This window comes from Poeciliopsis prolifica, unplaced genomic scaffold (genome assembly GCF_027474105.1).
Source record: "Poeciliopsis prolifica strain line A6 unplaced genomic scaffold, Auburn_PproV2 SCAFFOLD019, whole genome shotgun sequence".
In the NCBI taxonomy this organism is placed as follows: Eukaryota; Metazoa; Chordata; class Actinopteri; order Cyprinodontiformes; family Poeciliidae; genus Poeciliopsis; species Poeciliopsis prolifica.
Genome location: NW_026562394.1, coordinates 9480144 through 9498403, shown reverse-complemented (window position 1 = coordinate 9498403; position 18260 = coordinate 9480144). Strand labels below are relative to the sequence as shown.

Genomic DNA, 18260 nt, shown 5'->3' with positions numbered 1-18260 from the left:
CATTGTTTCCAAAGGAGCTTGTGGCCTACCTGAATAGGCACTCCCAGCAGTGGGATGTCCAGTTACCGGCAGGGTGCTCGATGTCAGTGGTGGTGGTGGAGGCAATGCTGCTGGAGTCGCAAACATATTGGGGTGATGAGGATGTGGCGAGGACTGCAGCGCAGAGGGGAAGCTGTGGGGGGCGCTCTGGTTGGCCGCCAGAGACAGAGGGAAGGCGGCGGCTGTCGGAGCAGGCGGCTGGTTGGACAGGTGCAAGGCGGGAGCAGAGGATCCGTGCAGCTTGGTGCCTGGGGTGCTGCTCCTGCTGCTGCTGCTGGTGGCGGAAATGGAAAAAGCAGGAAGGGAAGAAGGAAGCCAAAGTTAAGCCAGGCACGATTAGACAAATTTAACACTTGTTACTGCACATCCCCGCGTCTCCATCTGTTTCCACATTCAATTCCCAGTACGCTGTTTTCACACCTCCGCTGCCTTCCATTTACAATCTCCTCCCTGCCTCACTCTGGTGTTTTCACAGAATCCAGGGCTAACCGGATCTGTGAAAACACCAAATTCGCAACACCCTCGGATGCAAATGAAGCGCCACTGGCAAACCACAGACTGAGCATCTGTCTTTGAACAGCTCCCGCTAAAGCACTTCCTCCAGAGCCAGGTAGGGAACATGTGCATCAGAAATGGGATGAGAGGGATAGAGAGCGTGCGCAAGCATGTTAGCAAACAGCCTTTTGTGGTGTGTGTGGGTTCTCCCCAGGGGCAGTCACAGAGCCTGCGTCTCCGCAGCTCCCTGCTTTAAGCCTAAAAGCTCATTTGCAGCGCTCGCTCCTCTCGGTGGGCCCCGGCCGTGATTATTCACAGCGGGTGCCAGGCCGTGTTGCCATGCTGGCAGGCTTTTGGAGCTGGCGCAGCGAGGAGCGGGCAAAGCCAAGTCCCAGGAGCCCGTGAGGCAAAGCTGATGATGGGACCGAGTTGATTCTGAAGAAGTCTTAGATTACCAACAGCCGTAAAGGACCCAGTGGACTCGCATGGACAATAAATCAAGCTTGATTATGCTTTGTCTGAACAGATAAATTGGAAAGCTACAATAGGCTTTATGTAATATGGGGAAAATAATCCTTACAGTGAAGGATTTAGATATTTAGACCGCATGGCTATTTCAGTTCTGCTCCCATTCAGAAATGTAAACCACAAATAACACAATAAAACACAGCTGAGGAATGTCAAACGTAGCCAAGGGATAGCTTAAATCAGGGGTGTCCGAAGTAGGGGTGCACTAATCACAGTTGTCTGGCTGATCAGCAATCACTGATCTTCAAAGAGCCTGACCTGCCGCTTCTGATTTTGGCCGATCACGATTCTGGGCATCAGCCAAAGATACCACAATCCAAAGACAAATGAGAAATCCTACATCCGCTAAAATCTGACGCCACTCCATATTTTGTGAAGGAGGAAGTTGCATTCATGTCTTGTTCAGAGCTTTTATAAAGGGTTTGGTTTGTTTGACACAATGCAGTGTGAATGTGAACCGCAACAAAATGTAACAAAAGTTGCAACTTTGATCCCCAATCAAACCAAGTCTATCAGACTAACAGGTTTGAAAAGATTTGAAACCTGAAAAAAAAAATTGTTCATTTCTACTTTGCTTTTTGAAAAATAATGCATGTTTAAATCACAAAAATGTAATATTTACAGTTTCTTAGCATGTTTTTTAATTGGAAAAAAGTGCATTTAACTCAGAGATTTTAGACAAAGTCCAAAAAGTTTGGACACCACCAGCTTAAATTAGCCGGGCCAGAAAGGCTTTCAGCTCAGCGTTTGTGGAAATGTTGAGATCTTGATGTTTTGATGCATTACCTGTGGCCGTTAAGGTTGAGGCCGTTGTAAGCAGAAAGGGGCCTGGGGTGGCAGCGTGATGGGGGCCGATGAGGCCCCGCCTGATTGGGGTGCTGTTGGTGGGGGTTGTGGGTAGGAAGGGCGGGGGACGGAGGGTGGGGATGAAGACTCGGTGTTGGTTGAGGTCTTGTGTGGGCAGGGTGTTCTGGCTGTGGCTGGGGTCGGGGAAGAGGAGGCGGTGAGGTCTCCTGGCTCTGGGCAAGAGGCAGGGCTGCAGGGGTCCGAGGGGCGGCGGGAGCCTCGGAGCGTGGAAGAGGCGGGGCCGGAGTCGGAGCCTGGGCGGAGCTGTTTGTTGGGGTCTGCAGCGGGGCCGGGGTCTGGGCGACGGAGACCTCGGGCTGCGGCAAGGCGAGAGCTGGACTTAAGGTGGTGGACTCAGGAAGCTGAGGGTCCCTGCAGCTCTCCTGACTCCTTTCCTGACTCCGTTCTAGGCCTGAAACCTTGAGGAGGCCCGGGCCGTGAGGCTCCTGGCTGCCATTGGTGGAAAGAGCATTGATGCCAAAATCTGGACCTATGAAAAACACACAAAGTAGACGAAGCAGGAAAAAAAAACACTTTTAGTAAAAACGATTGGACCAAAACTGATATAAACAGAGAACAAGAACTAGAATAAATTCATAATCCAGATGAAATAGAAATATCTGACATGAAATTGTGTCAGATATTTATTATAAACAATTCTGGTAATTATTGGCAGCAAATAAATTTTTAATTTAAACTTTACTCACTAATACTTCCCTTACAATCTGTACAATTCATTTTTATAAAAAAATTGCAATAAGTTTTAAACAATAATCCCCTGCATCTGGTTCAGAAAAAACATGGAGAATCAGTCATCATCATCATCATCATCACCATCATCACCATCATCATCATCGTCATCACCAACTTCACTAAAAACACAAACAGATCCATCTGATGAATGTTTAATGTTATACTTCTATTTTTTATGTATCTTATATAAAAGATTGTTTAGATTAAAAATCTTTAGAATCAAATTTTTGCTGATTAATCAATTAATATTCTGAATAATTGGTTACTACAACAATCGTTAGTTGCAGCCCTGATGTATAATAACAGTGAAGGTTTCAGCTGTTACACAAGGAGCAACGGTTAAGCTAAGGTTAGAAACACTGACTGTGAAGTAACTGATTACGTATGATCATTCTAGTCAGTCTGGTGAGATTTTGTTTGATAAAACGTCAGTAATTGCAGCAAACATGCTATTAAAAACACTAACATGCAAATTAATCCAGCGAAAGAGTAATAACAGCTGTGCTGTTGAAGCCACACAGAACAATAGATAATAAGCTCCATCCAGGGTATTCCTCTGCAGGGACCTCATCCAACAGAACAAAGTGCTCAGACATCAGCAGTCAGCTCTAGAGGCAGAGAGGCTCATGGGGGATGACAGCGCATACATAAACTGTAATTAACGCTCCCGGGGCCTCATGGGGTTCTGGCAAGGGGCTCTCCCTCCCCCACCACTTCCTGAAGCCAACTAAATCCTTTACCTGCCAAAAAGGTGTATATGGGCCCCAGGTCCCCTGGGTGGAGACAGCAGCCAGCTGTCACTGGGGGCTTCCATCTCCCTGACAAAACTCTCCCACCAGCCCAACTCCACCGGGAGCGAGCGCCGTCATTAGCAAAGAAATGCACAGCAAGGACTCACAGCTCCATGTACAGGTGGTGATGTTATTAAAAAAGGGCAGTATGTATTTTCCTGACACATGGTGCCATTTTAGAGCATGTTATAAAAAATTCAACATATGTCAAATATGACTTTGATTTCGTAAATGAACAGCTCAAAATTGGTTCGTTTAAAAACTCACGTTCTCTCTGAAACTGCTTTTAGGAAGTCATCGCAACACTGTTCCTCTTTAGCAATGTTTCAGCTCGTATGATGAGCTCAGCAGATGCGCAGTTCTCCCAGGTGCTTGCTAAATGCTGCTGGCTAGTCTGAAGGAGCAGACTGCGAGAGTCGCATTGGAGGGCTCCTCTGTTAGGCAGAAGCTGGAAAGCTTGGATACTGCAGCTCAGTAGGAGGAGCTTCATCTCGAAGGCAGCGCTAGGTCCAGCCAGGCGCTTGAAACAATTAAAGGATTCCTCAAACGCGCACAAAATAATCAAGTCAATGATGAGAAAATAACATCACTTGATGTGAAGCTCGAAGAAAGTTGGTTTGATTGTAACGGTCAGAGAAGGCCATTGTTGATAGATCCCAATCAGGACGCACTGAGTCTTGCACCAGGCTTGGTTACTTGTACAAACAACTGCTCAAAATGCACATCCTGAGCTTCAAAGTTAGTCTTTTTTCTTTCCTGTCATGTGCACCACCTCAGCACGAAACCATCCACTCAGCCCTCATGTGCATGAGCAACCAAGTAAGCAGCAGTCTCCCTAATCCACGTCAATCTTCTCCACTTACAAATGTTATTATCGGTCAAGAGAGACTGCTGCCGGCAAACAACTTCACCGCGGCAGACGGGGGGAGAGGAGGAATTCCCCACTCTCCCGCTGCACCCCGGCGTCCCTCAGGTCCACGGCTTGTTTTGAGAATGTGCTAACACGCTAAAAAGAAGGTGTCTATTCTGGTCATAATGAACACTCCAGGGCCGCGCAGAGCGGAGAAGAAGAAAGGAGTAGTATCCGCCAGCTTCCCTCCCACGGGGGTTCATTTGTCAGTCTTCTTCATCCCTGAAAACAAATAAGTGCAATTCCCACTTGGGATCCTCAGAACGTAGAGCCCTTGCTGTTTCTCAAGGTTTCAGTGGTAATGCGGTTTCTAACTAGTTCACGTCGCTTGGCAGAGCATAGACGAGAAAATGAGGCCTGTGTGTGCTTTGAGTGTGTGGTCAGAGAGAGAAAAGCTTGACTTTAGAAGTAAAGGAGATGCAGGAGGACTTTAGAACGATCAGCTGGGGTTGTGTGAGTGAACAGGCAAGTCCTTCAATAAGATTGGATGTCATTGGATGTAGTGATAAACTTGGGGGTATGAGTCATTATCTGAGGGTAAGCCATGCCCAGTTCACTATTAGCTGTACCTCCCTATGTGCTCAAAGGTACACAGCAGCTCAACCAATATGTCTGAAAGATAGAAAAATAAAACCGTTTTCAACTGTGGCATCGAACAGGCACTTCTTACCTCTTTCGTGGGATGTTGTGTAATGTCAGATTAAAATTTAACTTGCCCGAATTTCAGCTTGATCATCCCAGACTGGACTCCATTTGACTGGAAACTCAAAAGTCCACTTGTTTTCTGATCTTTAAGTAAAGTAGGTTGACAACACTGTGTCAGTAGGGTAACATAGTCAACGTTTACCTTGTTGGCTACTATCGTTGGAAAACCTGACAGTCTTTTATTGACCCAGGACTTCACCTAAAGATTCCCATTCTACTGCATATACCAAAAGGTTTTAGCAATTCATTTAGCTACTGCTGATGTTGAGTCTTCAGGGTTAAAAGACTGATCAGTTTACAAAGTTTCATTAACAAGCTGCCACTTGAGACACATTTTAAACCCTCATTGCACAAAGTGCCACAGAGCAACAAGAGGCAGTGCATGCCAGCACCAGTTAGGCATGCACTGTGGTAATAATGAGAAGAGCTAAGCATTTTGCATACTGCATTTGTGTCATCACTGGAAACAGACAACCTTATATAAATAATTAATAGACAGATTCCAATAACACCAACAGCTTTCAGCCAAACACCTGTTTCGCTACAAAATACATTAGTGATCACCTTGAGCCAAAACCGCTTTGCTTATCCCCGGGATTCAATGTGTGTTTATGTGCGGGGTTATTACAACCAGCTGAGAGTCAGGTGACGTTCTGACAAATTGATGGCTGCAGAGACCTCTGTGACACGCCAAGCCTCCCATCCTGGCCGTCACTCCTTCCGTCTGTTTCACCTTGACATAGCGCCTCCACGCATTCCGCGGTTGCGTACTCCATTACAGAATTCAACCGAGCAGGGGTCGCATAGCTTAAATCATGCTAAACCAACAACCTAACACATACCACAGGAGGGACAGGACTGGCAGCCAAGCCCTGACTACTGTGTGTCTATGTTACAGATATGAAGTTAGCATTGGGGCCTGTGGTCCTTGTCTTACCAGCTCAATGAAGGAAAAATCTGCAACCATTCCTCTCTGGGAAGAGAGAAGTGGCAAGCTGAACGAAATGTTAACCAGCAATAAAACGTCTTCAACGTTCCTCTCGCTGACTTTAATTGCTCAATATTTGGAAGCGTGGCTAACAAGGACTGAATGGCTTCAATCGCTTCCTCCGCTGCCATTGCCATGTCACAACTAGAGACAGACTGCAATACAAAAAACAGCGCAGGAACTCAACATCACCATTCACAACTCTTCCTTTTTGATTGGCCAGGATGAAATGCATCCTGAGAAATCTAGCTCAGTGGGGGAAATCCCAGACAGAACACTGAAGGGAAATGAGAATTGAGTGGAATACCATAGAAAGGCAAAGGTGGGACTCACTGATATTCAGTTAATCAACACATCTAATTTACCTTACCTTCCTAACTTACACATGAGTGGTAAAGGTTTTCACCATTCATCCTGCTTCAGGCCTTTGGTTTTTGGGATATTGAAGCTTACAGTTAAAAACATGCTTCCTTTTTTCAACCATGTTTAAACAGCAGGGTAAAGGATTGACAGTGCAGTGGACCCCTGGTTTTTGTAGTAGCTAGCCACTTGCAATTTAACTATTCAGTTACATGTAGTTCAAACACCAGATGTACCACAGAAGCTAACATCTACAGTTTTCCTTATCGTCACTTCTGAGTTTACAGCCAGTCAAGGAAAATGAATGATGCTCCTGGATTGGTTGCTTTGCAAAAGCCAGCCAATAGTGAGTCAAGCAGCATTGTTTTTCAGTTTCCCCAGCTGCATTTTCTTTTGAATATTTCAGAAATAACCCACAAATCGGTTAATTTTTGGCAATACTTTCAGTCAAAACGAAAGCCAAGGGGAAATAACTGTCTGGCCCCCAGGTTGCCACACAGTAATCTATGGTATGACACCGTGCAGCATAAAAATCCCTTTAAAAAAAAAGTGCTGACATCTATAGACCACAGAGCTGTCCGTCACAGCTGTCGGAAACCTCCAAAGGTCCAATTGTTCACTGTCACAAGAAACATTTCTGCGATTCTCCATCTCACTTTCTTTTTTTGTGAGCATCAGCAGAATCCGGCCCGTACCCCAGATATAACATTGATCCCGAATCGATTCATTTATGCTCATACCAAGTGTAGCGGACTTAAAGCAGATAAACAATTGGCGGCCTCGATGTGAGGAGGCTCCACTGTCTCCTCGCATCACACACACTTTCTGCAGGAAGCTGAAAAGCGGACACACACGGTTTGCTCAGGTCGAATCAATTTAAATATGCGCCACACTGAATAAGAATTCATGTTGCATCAGCGTGTCTCGGTAAACAGTAATTACAATCAGGACTCCCCTCTGTGCTGGGCTTTCAGAAACTGGTTCCATAAAATCTGGCTGAATGGTTTTATTGTCTCCAATACTGCAGAATGCCTGAAGACGTTTTGTCCTCAAGCTTCAGCATGAAAACAATAGAGTTTCTGAGGGGAGAAAGCATTCCTGAAACCTGCTCGTCCTCCATATTTTGTCTGACGACATCAGGGTTGTAATTGAACGGCAAGTGTAGGTGGTTGTGTGACCTCGGGAGAGGCTTACATAGCCTATGTCCCCTCAGAGCTCCTTGATGAAGCACTGTGCTCCTGTTCCTTCCTAATGAAGCCTGCAGATGCGCTAATGGGAGATGTCTTTAACAGAACTCCCTGCCTCCCACACAGAAGAAAACAATAAACAGGACGCCACCGCTTTCTTTCACAGCTTGCCAAGATAGACAATACACAACACAGCCTGCTCGGCTATCCTCAACATATGTTTGTGCCACTGTTTGCAGGAATGTGCCCAACTTACTAGGTAAAGCACACACAGGATTGCTGTGAAGTTTCATTCGACTAATGTAACATCACCCAACACAGCAACATAAGAGGTGATGAAAGTAAATGTGGGATTGGAATACAGGAGCTAAAAGATGCAGGGAATGCAGGAGTTTGGTCCGGGCATTGGATTCATGTTTTCGACGGGCTTCACTTCATAAACTAGATGTTCCACGTTCTACAAAACCTTTTTCTTTTTACTCAACTTCCCATGAATATGTTTAGGTCTCTTTGTGAACAGCCACCTTCTGTTAGCAAGTAAGCACTCTTCTCCATTTGGTCAAAGCATTAATGTACTAAAAGGAAAATTCTCAATTTTTCTTACAATTGCCTTTGCATTTTCATCAGAGTAATGCAATATTATTAATTGCCAAACTATTACCATATTAAACACTCAAAATATATAACTCTGCATGCCATAGCTGTATAGAATGTTTCACTTTTTGAACTGATTTACTGACATTTACTTCTCAACAATACTCAGATTCACCTGTATTAGACGCAGGCCGATATTAGATCCTTACGCTGTCATAAACACACAATTATTATGATTTTACAGGACCAGAGTATTTGCGTTAAAAATGTAAACAAAAAGCAAAATGTTCATTTAAGAAGAAAAGTTGTGTTTGCTTTAAATGCTTCGCTATGTTCTTGCATAAATATTGCCCAGCGTAAACCTGCTCCTCTTCATCAGCCTTCTTTTGCTAATGGATATGAACCCAGTTCTTTGGTCACTGGTTTCTCTGGACTTAATTCCAGGAGCACATTGACATCCATCATAAACAGCAGTGATATCAAAGTCACGCTGTCATTCTGCTACCTGGAGTTGTTGCCAGAAAAATTTCCCCCTTGGTTTGGAGAAAAAATAACAAGCTGAGAAAATGCAAGTGCGAGACCAGCAACGTAAAGTGGAGTGCACATATCGAAACACAAAAATACACTTACAAGCAAGAAAGGAGTTTATTGTAAACAGTTTTTGCAGCAGAGTTGTGGGCGAGATAAGTATACATTAGAGCAAAAAAACTACAACTCCTGCTCCTGCACGTGGTAGTGTTCATATAAATATGAATTATTATTGCAAATTTAAAAAGTTTGCTCTTGTTTATGGAAAATATGATGTCATACATCCTCCATGCCACATACACTGTTGGGTATTTTTTGCTCTTCTGTGTAGCATCAAGATCTTTCAGAGAACGTTCACCGACTGAACAAACTGCAGCAGTATTTCTGCAGAAATACCTTTTCTTGTAGGATTTAGAAAAGGTAGAGACCACATTTGATGCAAATGTAGCAATGAGATAACATCATAATGCAGAAATGTATTTTCTCATAAGTAGAAAGTATGCGTGTGTCAACTGAGTTCTCTGTAAAGACGCCACATGGGATTTCACTGAGAAACCAGCTTCGCCTCACTTGACCAGCTACGCTGAAAGTGACTAGCTAACAAAAATATTTACGTAAATGCTCATGTAAAGTAGAAAAGAACAGGCCCACTGTGAGCTCGTGGTACAACTGAGGAACTGCAGTTCTTGGCCGGTAACTTTATCTGGAAGCTTTCCCTGTGCTCTCCCAGCCAAAGCCCTAAGAGAATATCCAATTTATTAGCTCCTTATCCGTTTCCTCTGCAGCTCTGAGGGCATTAACACCTTTAAATTTAAAAGGGTAGCAACATCGCCTTTAGCAATACTTCTCCCTCGTCTCTGGAGCATCGGAGAACCCCTCGGCGAGGAGGAGTCATTCGAAACATGCAGTCCGTCCATTTCCAAATAGGAGTTCAGGGTTCTTGGGGTGCGGGCTCCAGACTATGTCATGTCAGCGGCTCTCGACAGCGAGAGCCAAGGGAGGTGCAGGGTTACACGGCCTGGACATCCTGCCATGTGGAGGGTCTTAGACTGGAGCTGTTTTATTAGCGACTCCCAGGGGTGGTTAGGTAAGGAGAGTGGAAAGCTAAACAGAAATAAAGTTGGCGTTATGGGAGGGATGTGGTAGTCGAGTAGAGCAACTATTCTGGCTGCGAGAGCGCGACGTGTAGTTTTTCAGCGAGAATACCACAGCATGTTGATATCGCCTGATGGTAACACAAACTGCTGCTTTAACAAGCTGTGATTGCTCAAAAGGCCAAAAGCATGGGGGGGCGAGAGGAGTGGGGCGGTTAGGCTTACACTCTCAACATTTATATTTCATGCCTTTCTCATTTGGGTTATGAATTTTGTATAACAAGCTGGGAAGCCGAAGCAAGTGCACATCCATGTAAAAATAGCGCCTGTAAATGCTGTGATGTCACGGAGCACAGAGTGCGTGGTTAACCAACACGCAAATGCATGACTTGAGGTAGATACACCGTCTGGGAGTGTTATCCTCCGTGAAATGGCTGCAATTTTGGGTAATTGGTCTCCATAAGCCACTGAATGTTCTGAGCTTCCCTGACAAATGTAAAAGCCATAGAAGAGCAGCTGCCAGACCACAAAGAACAAGCACTTACACACATTTTCTGTATGACAGAGTGAAAGGGCCACAGAGTGGAGGAAAATGCACGAGTGACAGAAAGGAGCAGAAAGAAAAGGGAAAGAAACTTGCTCTGTTCTGCCTCCTACCTTTGCTAGTATCCATCTGTGCTCCATTCACACTGTCTGGGAAGACGGAACGCTCTTTTGTCTCCGCTCTCTCGAGTCATAAAGAACACATTTGCTAACAGAGAGCCGTGGCGAACATATTCTTCCACCCACAGTGGCTCTGATTACAGCTGTTCCTGTAATGGCTCCTAACAACCTCTGTTTCTCATCCTCACTGCTAGCTTCGGACCCCAACACCACAAGGAGACCTCAAGCATTCTCTCAGGGCCTTAATGTTTGATCACCTTTCCCGAAATCATTCCACCCCTTGCCTCTCGCCCCTCAACAACGCCGTCTTTTCGTGGACATGAGAATGTGGCTGTGGGATCAGAGGTGTCCCATTTCTAGCTGTCCTTTTTGAGAACAAATCTTTATATATCCCTTAGGGTGTGAGGTCAGGCTGGAGGGAGCGTAAATGGAGAAGAGCCGGGACAGGGTCTCTTGATGATGGGCATGCTGGCACAGGTGACCGGCGGAGGGGCTGGAGTGGAAAACTGACCAGATATCTCCCAGCAGGGGTCTGTGCAGGGCAGCTCTCGGGGGACCTGGGGGATGTTTGGAGCTGGCGGCTGACAGATTCTCTACAGGTTTGGCTGTCATGTCCCGGCTCACTGAGGCTTTGAAATAACAGTAGCATGTAATGTGTGAGATCCATCCAGCTCGCAGCAATGGGTCAGTACACACAAACCCTGTCAGAGTGGTGTAAAGCTGCCCTGAAAGACAAGGCAGCTGTGGAGTCGACCAGACCATTTAACCCCCACATGTCACTTGTACATTAGCCAGCAGATGGAAACCCTCTCCTTGTCTCGTGTCACCGATAGCGAGGAGAGACAACTTCTCCCAAAATAAAGACATCAGACTCCTTCTGTGTCTCACTTGGTCAACAAGCCTTAACATTTTCAACATTTATTACTGAAAATATTCAAATACAATGTCAAAATGGCAACTTCCATTGACGTTTGTATCTGTAACTACATCATGTTCAGGAAAGATTTGACAATATATTCTGATTAGTTTCCAATCTAATCAATGAACAGGTGCATGTTTTTACAAAGCTGTTCATTTTTGTTCTCTTGTACTTTTCTGACATTCAGAATTCGTGTGAATGTGGGACAGTTTTATTCAAACGTAGTGAAACACGCCTGCCATCACTGCAACTTCGTCCAACTTTTCTGCCCTAGCCCAGCTCCTTTTTCAAGCTTCTCCACAAACACACTGTAGGTAGGTTTATGTAGTTAAAGCGACACTTTAGATTAAAACACCCTCTTAATCCATGCATGAGGTAAAGTTATCACAGGATGAAAGTGAAGACATCCTGAAAACAGCAACTGGACTTTCTGGGAGTACAGGAATTTTCAGAAGTGTGTGAGCTGAAGCCAAGCGTTTCGCCACGCACCGCCTGGCGCTGCAACACGTGTTTCTTGTCAGTCATTCTGGCAGCCTGGTGAAACAATAGCCAGTCGTTAGCAGAAACAACAGGCTTCAAGCACACAACTGCCTAGTCTCAATTACAGCCACATGCTCATAAAAACACACAGCTAGTTACAAACAGCCACCCCTTTGCCCCCCACTCACATCTGTGGAGTCACAGTGGTCGACCAATCATCAGTCCCAACGCCACCCTGGGTGGACTTCCAAAGCCTGAATATGTAAAACATGTGTTGATGTGTAGCTAACACAGTAAAGATGTTTTATTAGTACAGCTATTGGAATCCAGTGTGATTCATTTTTCTTTTGAAGTATGAAACTTCTATAAACAATATGATGCTTTACATATTTGTCACCATGTGTTAGTCAAGAGAGATAGTTTGAAAAAGAAAAAAAAAAAGGTATGTCCTCTCTCTTCTCCCTGCGGTCCTACAGCTATTTGCAGAAATTCACCGATGTCAGAAACAACCAATCAGAGCTAGGAGGAGGGACTTGGCGCTGTCAAACTAAAACAGACCTGTTTTGAAACTTTGAATAAGTACGTAAATTCAGTTCAAAAACACTTTATTCTCCAGAAAAATGCCACCCAAAAGTTTGTGTTTTTCTTTTTTTAATCATCTGTTTTTGGCTGGCCAAAGTGGCCTTTTTCCAATTTTTCCGACAGTGAATAGACAGAAAAGACGACAACTGCTTGTTTCTGCCACTCCTTTTTAAAGTCTTTGGTTAGAAACCAGAGCAGAAAGACGATGGAGTTGATGTCTGACCGTTATGAAGAGACCGGTCGAAACGTCAGATTTTATACCAAAATATAAACATTTGATTGATATTGCTTAAAAATAAAATTTACAATTTTATTCAGTTTTGTTTCTCTTTATTCTTAAAAGGAAATGACAAATGACAGGAAATATTTTCAAATATTATTTCAGTCGTCCCATCAGTGAGGTGTACACTGGAGCATTAGGGCCCGACTACAAGATTTATTATTTAAGAATGTAGTTATAGTATTAATAAAAATGCTATTTTGTCAGAACAGGTTAAAAATATGAAAAAAAGTTGTTTGAATGAAGAATTTTTTATTTTATTTTCCTGATATTACAACTTTATTATGGTAATGAGGCTTTATTTTCATTACTACAACTTTATTGTTGTAAAAAAATAAATCTTTGCCTGTCCCTTATATGTTATTGTTGCGTTAACTTGAATTCAAAGTAGAAACTGTAAAACACTCTTGTTGAACAAGACGACATCACTAGCCTGGACCCTGGAAACCACAGGAGCTGAAAAAAATTCCAAATTTTCCCAAAATTTTATCCAACACCAAAAATTTGATTGTCCATGAAATCAATTGACTTAAGTATTAAGTAAATAACCTTCCTGTTCGTCTTATTCCACCACTTTCTGTCACCTCTGTCCGTAGAACCAGAGAGAGATCACACATCCACGGCATCATCCTTCCATCTGGGGAGTGCGAGAGACGGAGGGGTTGGAAAGAGAAATCTGTCCCCAGAGTGTCATCAATCTGGGCCTCTTTCTTTTTCACTCTCAGATGGGCCAACTGGTTTTACACACATCTGTACCAGCGCCATCAGGCAGCCACCAAAGATCGGGTTCAACTCAGCTTGTACTCGATGTTAAAACGATTTCAGAAAAACCCATTCCTCAGGGGTAATCGCTTGGACGCGAGGATCGAATGGCTGCAAATCTGGCGAAGTATCAATTTGCATGTCGGCCTTTCTCTTCCTAAACCCTCGCTGACATTACTGAGGCAGCCAGTGTGTCTACGTGCATGTTTGTCAAGTGCCGTCTCATTACCCCCCCTTCCCCGCTCGGGTTACGCTGCAGCCAGATTAGCGAGACTCTCGGGGAGGGAGGTGAGCTAAACCCAAGGTGCTACTACTCATCTCTTCTCCGAGCAGCTTTTGCTTTGTTTTTAGCTCGGAGCTGCTGCGTACGGCGTCGTCAAGGTGGCGATGGAAGCGCCGCTTGTTGAGGGCGAGCGCGTCTCGAGCTCTCGCCCGTCCTGTCTGGCACTCCCGGGATGCTTTCTCAAGAAACCATCCGAACGGCCACATCAACCGGGCCTTTCAGCAGAACACCACAAACACGCTGAGAGCTGTTGGCAGGCACCACGGCGATGAGCTACGGCTGTGGGCCTGGGATACTTGACGAGGGAGGGCTGGTGTTGGTGGGGGGGTTTGAGCTGTTTATTTGAACTGCGCCGTCGACCAAACAGTCAGCTGCCTCTCTGCTCCCTCTTAAAGCCCTGGAGCTTAAGCTAGGATTGCAGTGTTGGTGGGGAGAGAACAACTTGATATCCCCCTTTGGGCAGAACAACCCTGAGCTTGGGTTACTTTGGTTTGAGGGGTGTAAGGGGGGGGCACAATGCTGGCTCTGTTCGCGGCCTCCTCGGTGAAGACACGGGCTCAGACAGGCTAGCTAGTGTCAAACGGAGCGAGGGGGAGGATTCATGCATCACAACGGCGCTCGGCAAACTGTTTGAGCTCCGGCTTTAGAGAACATGACTTCCTAGCTTTCCCTCTAAACGGCCCGGCATTATTCCCCCCACCCGCCCAATCTGAGCAAGTTGAGAGCTAAACCAGACGTGCCGTCCATGCTAAAGCAACAATCTCCCCTTCCCTCCCGGCCTTCCACTTTTGGGATTTTGGTTTTTTGTTTGACACTGTTTACAGTAAAATCTGACACGTGGAAGAAGGAGGAGATGCTAGAGCTCTGAAATCAAATAGCTCCCTCCAGAAGCATCCTAATCTGTAACAGATGGTGACAGTCTGAGGGATGTTGATAGATCTGGGCAGGCTTCTAAGAACGGAGGCCAAAAGCCTGTGACGACGAACGAAAAAGATGGTGATAAAATGGAAAATTCTGCTTTGTTTAGATCAAATACACATGCTTTAACGATTCTTTCCCAGGATACATGCTCTAACTTTACACACTCACACGCAAAACACCCACCGCAATTTAAACACGTCGTCTCCAGCCAATCTGCTCAAGGTGGGGTGGTGACAAGAGCAAACCCGACACAAGGGGGGGATGTTGAGCCACGATTTGCCAGCTACGGCTTCCCAGCACACCTAATGGCTGATTGAGCAGAGACAGTAGTCTGTGGCCAAATAATGAAATGTGGGTTGAGCGGGATGAAAGCCATGCCTCTGTGTGTGTGTGTGTGTGTGTGTGTGTGTGTGTGCAGGGCAGAAACACATGCAAGGGATCTACCGAGTTCTGCTAACAAACCACGATCCTGCTCTGCAGCCGTCTCTAATCTGCCCCGAGGCTCATCAGGGCTTTATTTCTTCACTGCATATTTATGAGAATCAGAGAAGGGGTGAGAAGGGGGAAGAAAAAAAAAATAAGCTAACCTCTTTTCTAGTGGGAGCAATTAAAGCTGTGCTTTCATCAATCCTGATCAGAGTCTCTGTGCTCTTGCTCTGTCTGAGCTTTTCTGTCTTTAGACTTTCACTGCTTTCTTCTGGCATCAGAGAAGAGAGCAGGGAAAGCCCTCCACCGAACGTCTTCCCTTTCAACAAACAGACAGAGCCACTGGATTGGAAGTGGGAGTTCTGCTTTGTGCTAGGAATGTAATAACACTGAAATCGCTGTTATGTTTATATATATATATATGCATATCTGTGAACTAATTCAATCAATTAGAATATATAGGTTCCGATCAGTGTCGCTTGTCTGAGTATAAGTAACTTTTTGAAACAGTTTTTTTTTCCAAAATCACTTTCAAATTATTAAGCTATTTATGTCAGAAAAATCATCACAAATAACAAAAATAGTCTTTCAAATATCCATCTGTTTGTAAATTATCTATATAAAATGTTTCACTTAGTTATAAAATTCCTGAAATAAATGTGCTTTTAAACAACATTTAAATTTATTGCGTAGGTCTGTATTAGGAAGTTACAGACTCCAAATAATGAGGTTGCTTCAGTTTTCACAACTTTTATTCTGCTATAAAGTGCCACAAAACGTATTACAGACATGGAGTGTATGGTTCATTTACAACATAAAACCGTTGTAAACGATGGTAATGCTGTTCAGATCAGCATCGCCGTCAGTAGTGAGGACATCTGTAGCTGGTTCACATGAAGCTGCTCTAATTAGCCTGCAAACTTTATAGCATGGCTCTAATGATGTTCAAACAGGGAGTTCTGCAGTGTGAGGTGATCACAAATGGAAAAGTGTGAGTATCTGCTGTAACATTTGGTATGAATCTGAACTGCTACTGACTGGATATTTGCTACAGGCTCCTCGTTATTGACTTTGAACCAGTTATGCTTATTTATGGACGATGCAGTTTTGAGTGAGTAGTAAGATTTGATGTAGAGTTAGGTAGAACTTAATGTGGGGTTGGTGAGGTACAACAATGTTACATCCTCATGGCACCCCAAACAAAGTCGGGTACAAAACAGTCGGAACAAAACCCCCCCAAAAATTGCAGCCTGGTGAAAACCTTTAATTTCCTGGCAGTTGAGAAACGATTGCTTTGGTTAGCAATTTTACATCATCGTTCACAACTTTTCATTCTATTTGCTGATTGGCCTAGTTAAAAATCTACCAGAGAAATCCACTTCAATGGGAGAAATCCCAGACCGAAGAGTGGAGGGAGATGAGAATTGAGCATCATTGCAAAGGCCAAGCTATAAAAATCCCCCAAGTATCGTTTGTAGCAAAGGATGCATGTGGAGCTTAAAAAAAATATTCTAAAATCAACATGTGAAAAAGTCAAACATTTTCTTTAAGGTTAAAGTTCATTTGTCCTGTTAATTCCAGTCCTTCATATGCTTCAAGTTATTCAGTCGAACTATTATTTTTTGCAGAAAACATGGGGACAGATAGAAAAAGCCGAGAAGAGTGACAGAGTGCTGTCAGACACACATGGTGGATTCACAGTAAAAGGCTCATTTCAGGCTGACACTCCTTCTCTTATGCATTCACACACACACACACACACACACACACACACACACACACACACACACACACACACACACACACACACACACACACACACACACACACACACACACACACACACACACACACACCTCAGAGGTACCATGTGGCCTCATTAAGGTGGTCGGCTCTCTCTCGCTCTTTGGCAATGTCACCTTAGCCACAGGGACCAAAGAGCGATACAGGCATAATTGGCCTGAACGCGCCAACAGCGAGCTGGGAATGGCCCAGTCCTGGTGTGTGTGTGTGTGTGTGTCTGTGTTTGGTGCTTTGACCCTGTTAATGCTGCACAGTTGGCAGGAGACTGGCTAATGCCACATTGGATCAGTGAATGCTCCTGGTGAAGGGGAGGGGACGTCCCCTGGGGCAAGGAGAGTGCTGCTTTCAACACCTCCAACTCTTTCCTCACTTTCTCTAGTTGGTGGCATCTTCATGTCAACACACGAGGTGGTGGTGACATGGAACAAAAAACATGGCGGCTAAAGTAAAATAAAGAATATTTCTGCCTTGGTGCCAAATAGAGTAAAGAACGTTATATATTGTGGTTCAAGACAGTGCTGGTTTTGACTGGACACTGTTTAGATGCTCAGTGCACGTTTCACTCAGGAAGATTACTGGTGACGCACCGCCTCCTACTTCCATTTTCTATGTAAAAAAAAAAATCTGCAACTTCTGTGTAAATAGCAGTTGATGAAAATGTTACAGTGAGGTAAAGGCTTGTAAAACATTTTTGAGACCACAGTTAATTTTAAAGGGGCTATATGTGTATTTTCCAAACACACAGTGCCATTTTACAGCACTAAGGAAAGCTGATGCGTTTTTGATGAGGGAATAACTTTACAACATGACATAAAGCTCCAAAGCAAGTTCATTTTACAACGTTACATAATAAGGTGGTAATTCTGCTTTAGTTTCGTTCCCACTGGAATTAGCTGCCAGCTAATCTGAATTTCAATCATAGCCCCGTTACACAAAACACAGACTATTACTTGAAACACCCCACCGACAAAAACTTGGTGAGGTTGGACCTAAATAAGGAGAATTCTGTTCTTCGGTTGGTTACATTTCCCCTGAAATCAATCCACATTTCAAAGTAAACCACCATTAATCCTTCTGCGTTGCCTGGACAGCTGCAGAGTCGGCCACAGAGGTGCGTATGGCACAAAGCTGCTCACCATTCAGCCCCGGCTGGCTGCTAAACAGCCACATTTCTCAGTGTGGTGGAGGGCAGGGAGGGGAAACAGGGGGGGGCTTCAGCAGGAAATCTAAGGCCTTTCACTTTGATCTCTGGAGCTGAGCCCATTCAAATGTTTGTGTTTGAGATGTAGACCTTTAATTTTGGCCTGATGGGTTCCAGGCTCT

General features: G+C 44.5%; 1 protein-coding gene across 23 annotated transcripts in view; it reads right to left on the bottom strand.

Annotated features, from left to right (window-relative positions):
* The window catches only part of auts2a (activator of transcription and developmental regulator AUTS2 a), a 305230-nt gene that overhangs the window by 12535 nt on the left and 274435 nt on the right, over window positions 1–18260 (bottom strand). For 15 of the 23 annotated variants that reach the window (XM_055043900.1, XM_055043902.1, XM_055043899.1 and 12 more), the window contains 2 exons: window positions 1849–2398; window positions 30–313 (listed from right to left, as the gene is read on the bottom strand). In XM_055043900.1, the coding sequence (XP_054899875.1) occupies window positions 30–313; window positions 1849–2398 (834 nt within the window). Of the gene's footprint in view, window positions 1–29; window positions 314–1848; window positions 2399–10475; window positions 10843–18260 lie in introns of those variants that run through there. The other 8 variants (XM_055043904.1, XM_055043911.1, XM_055043915.1 and 5 more) reach the window with 4 other exon arrangements.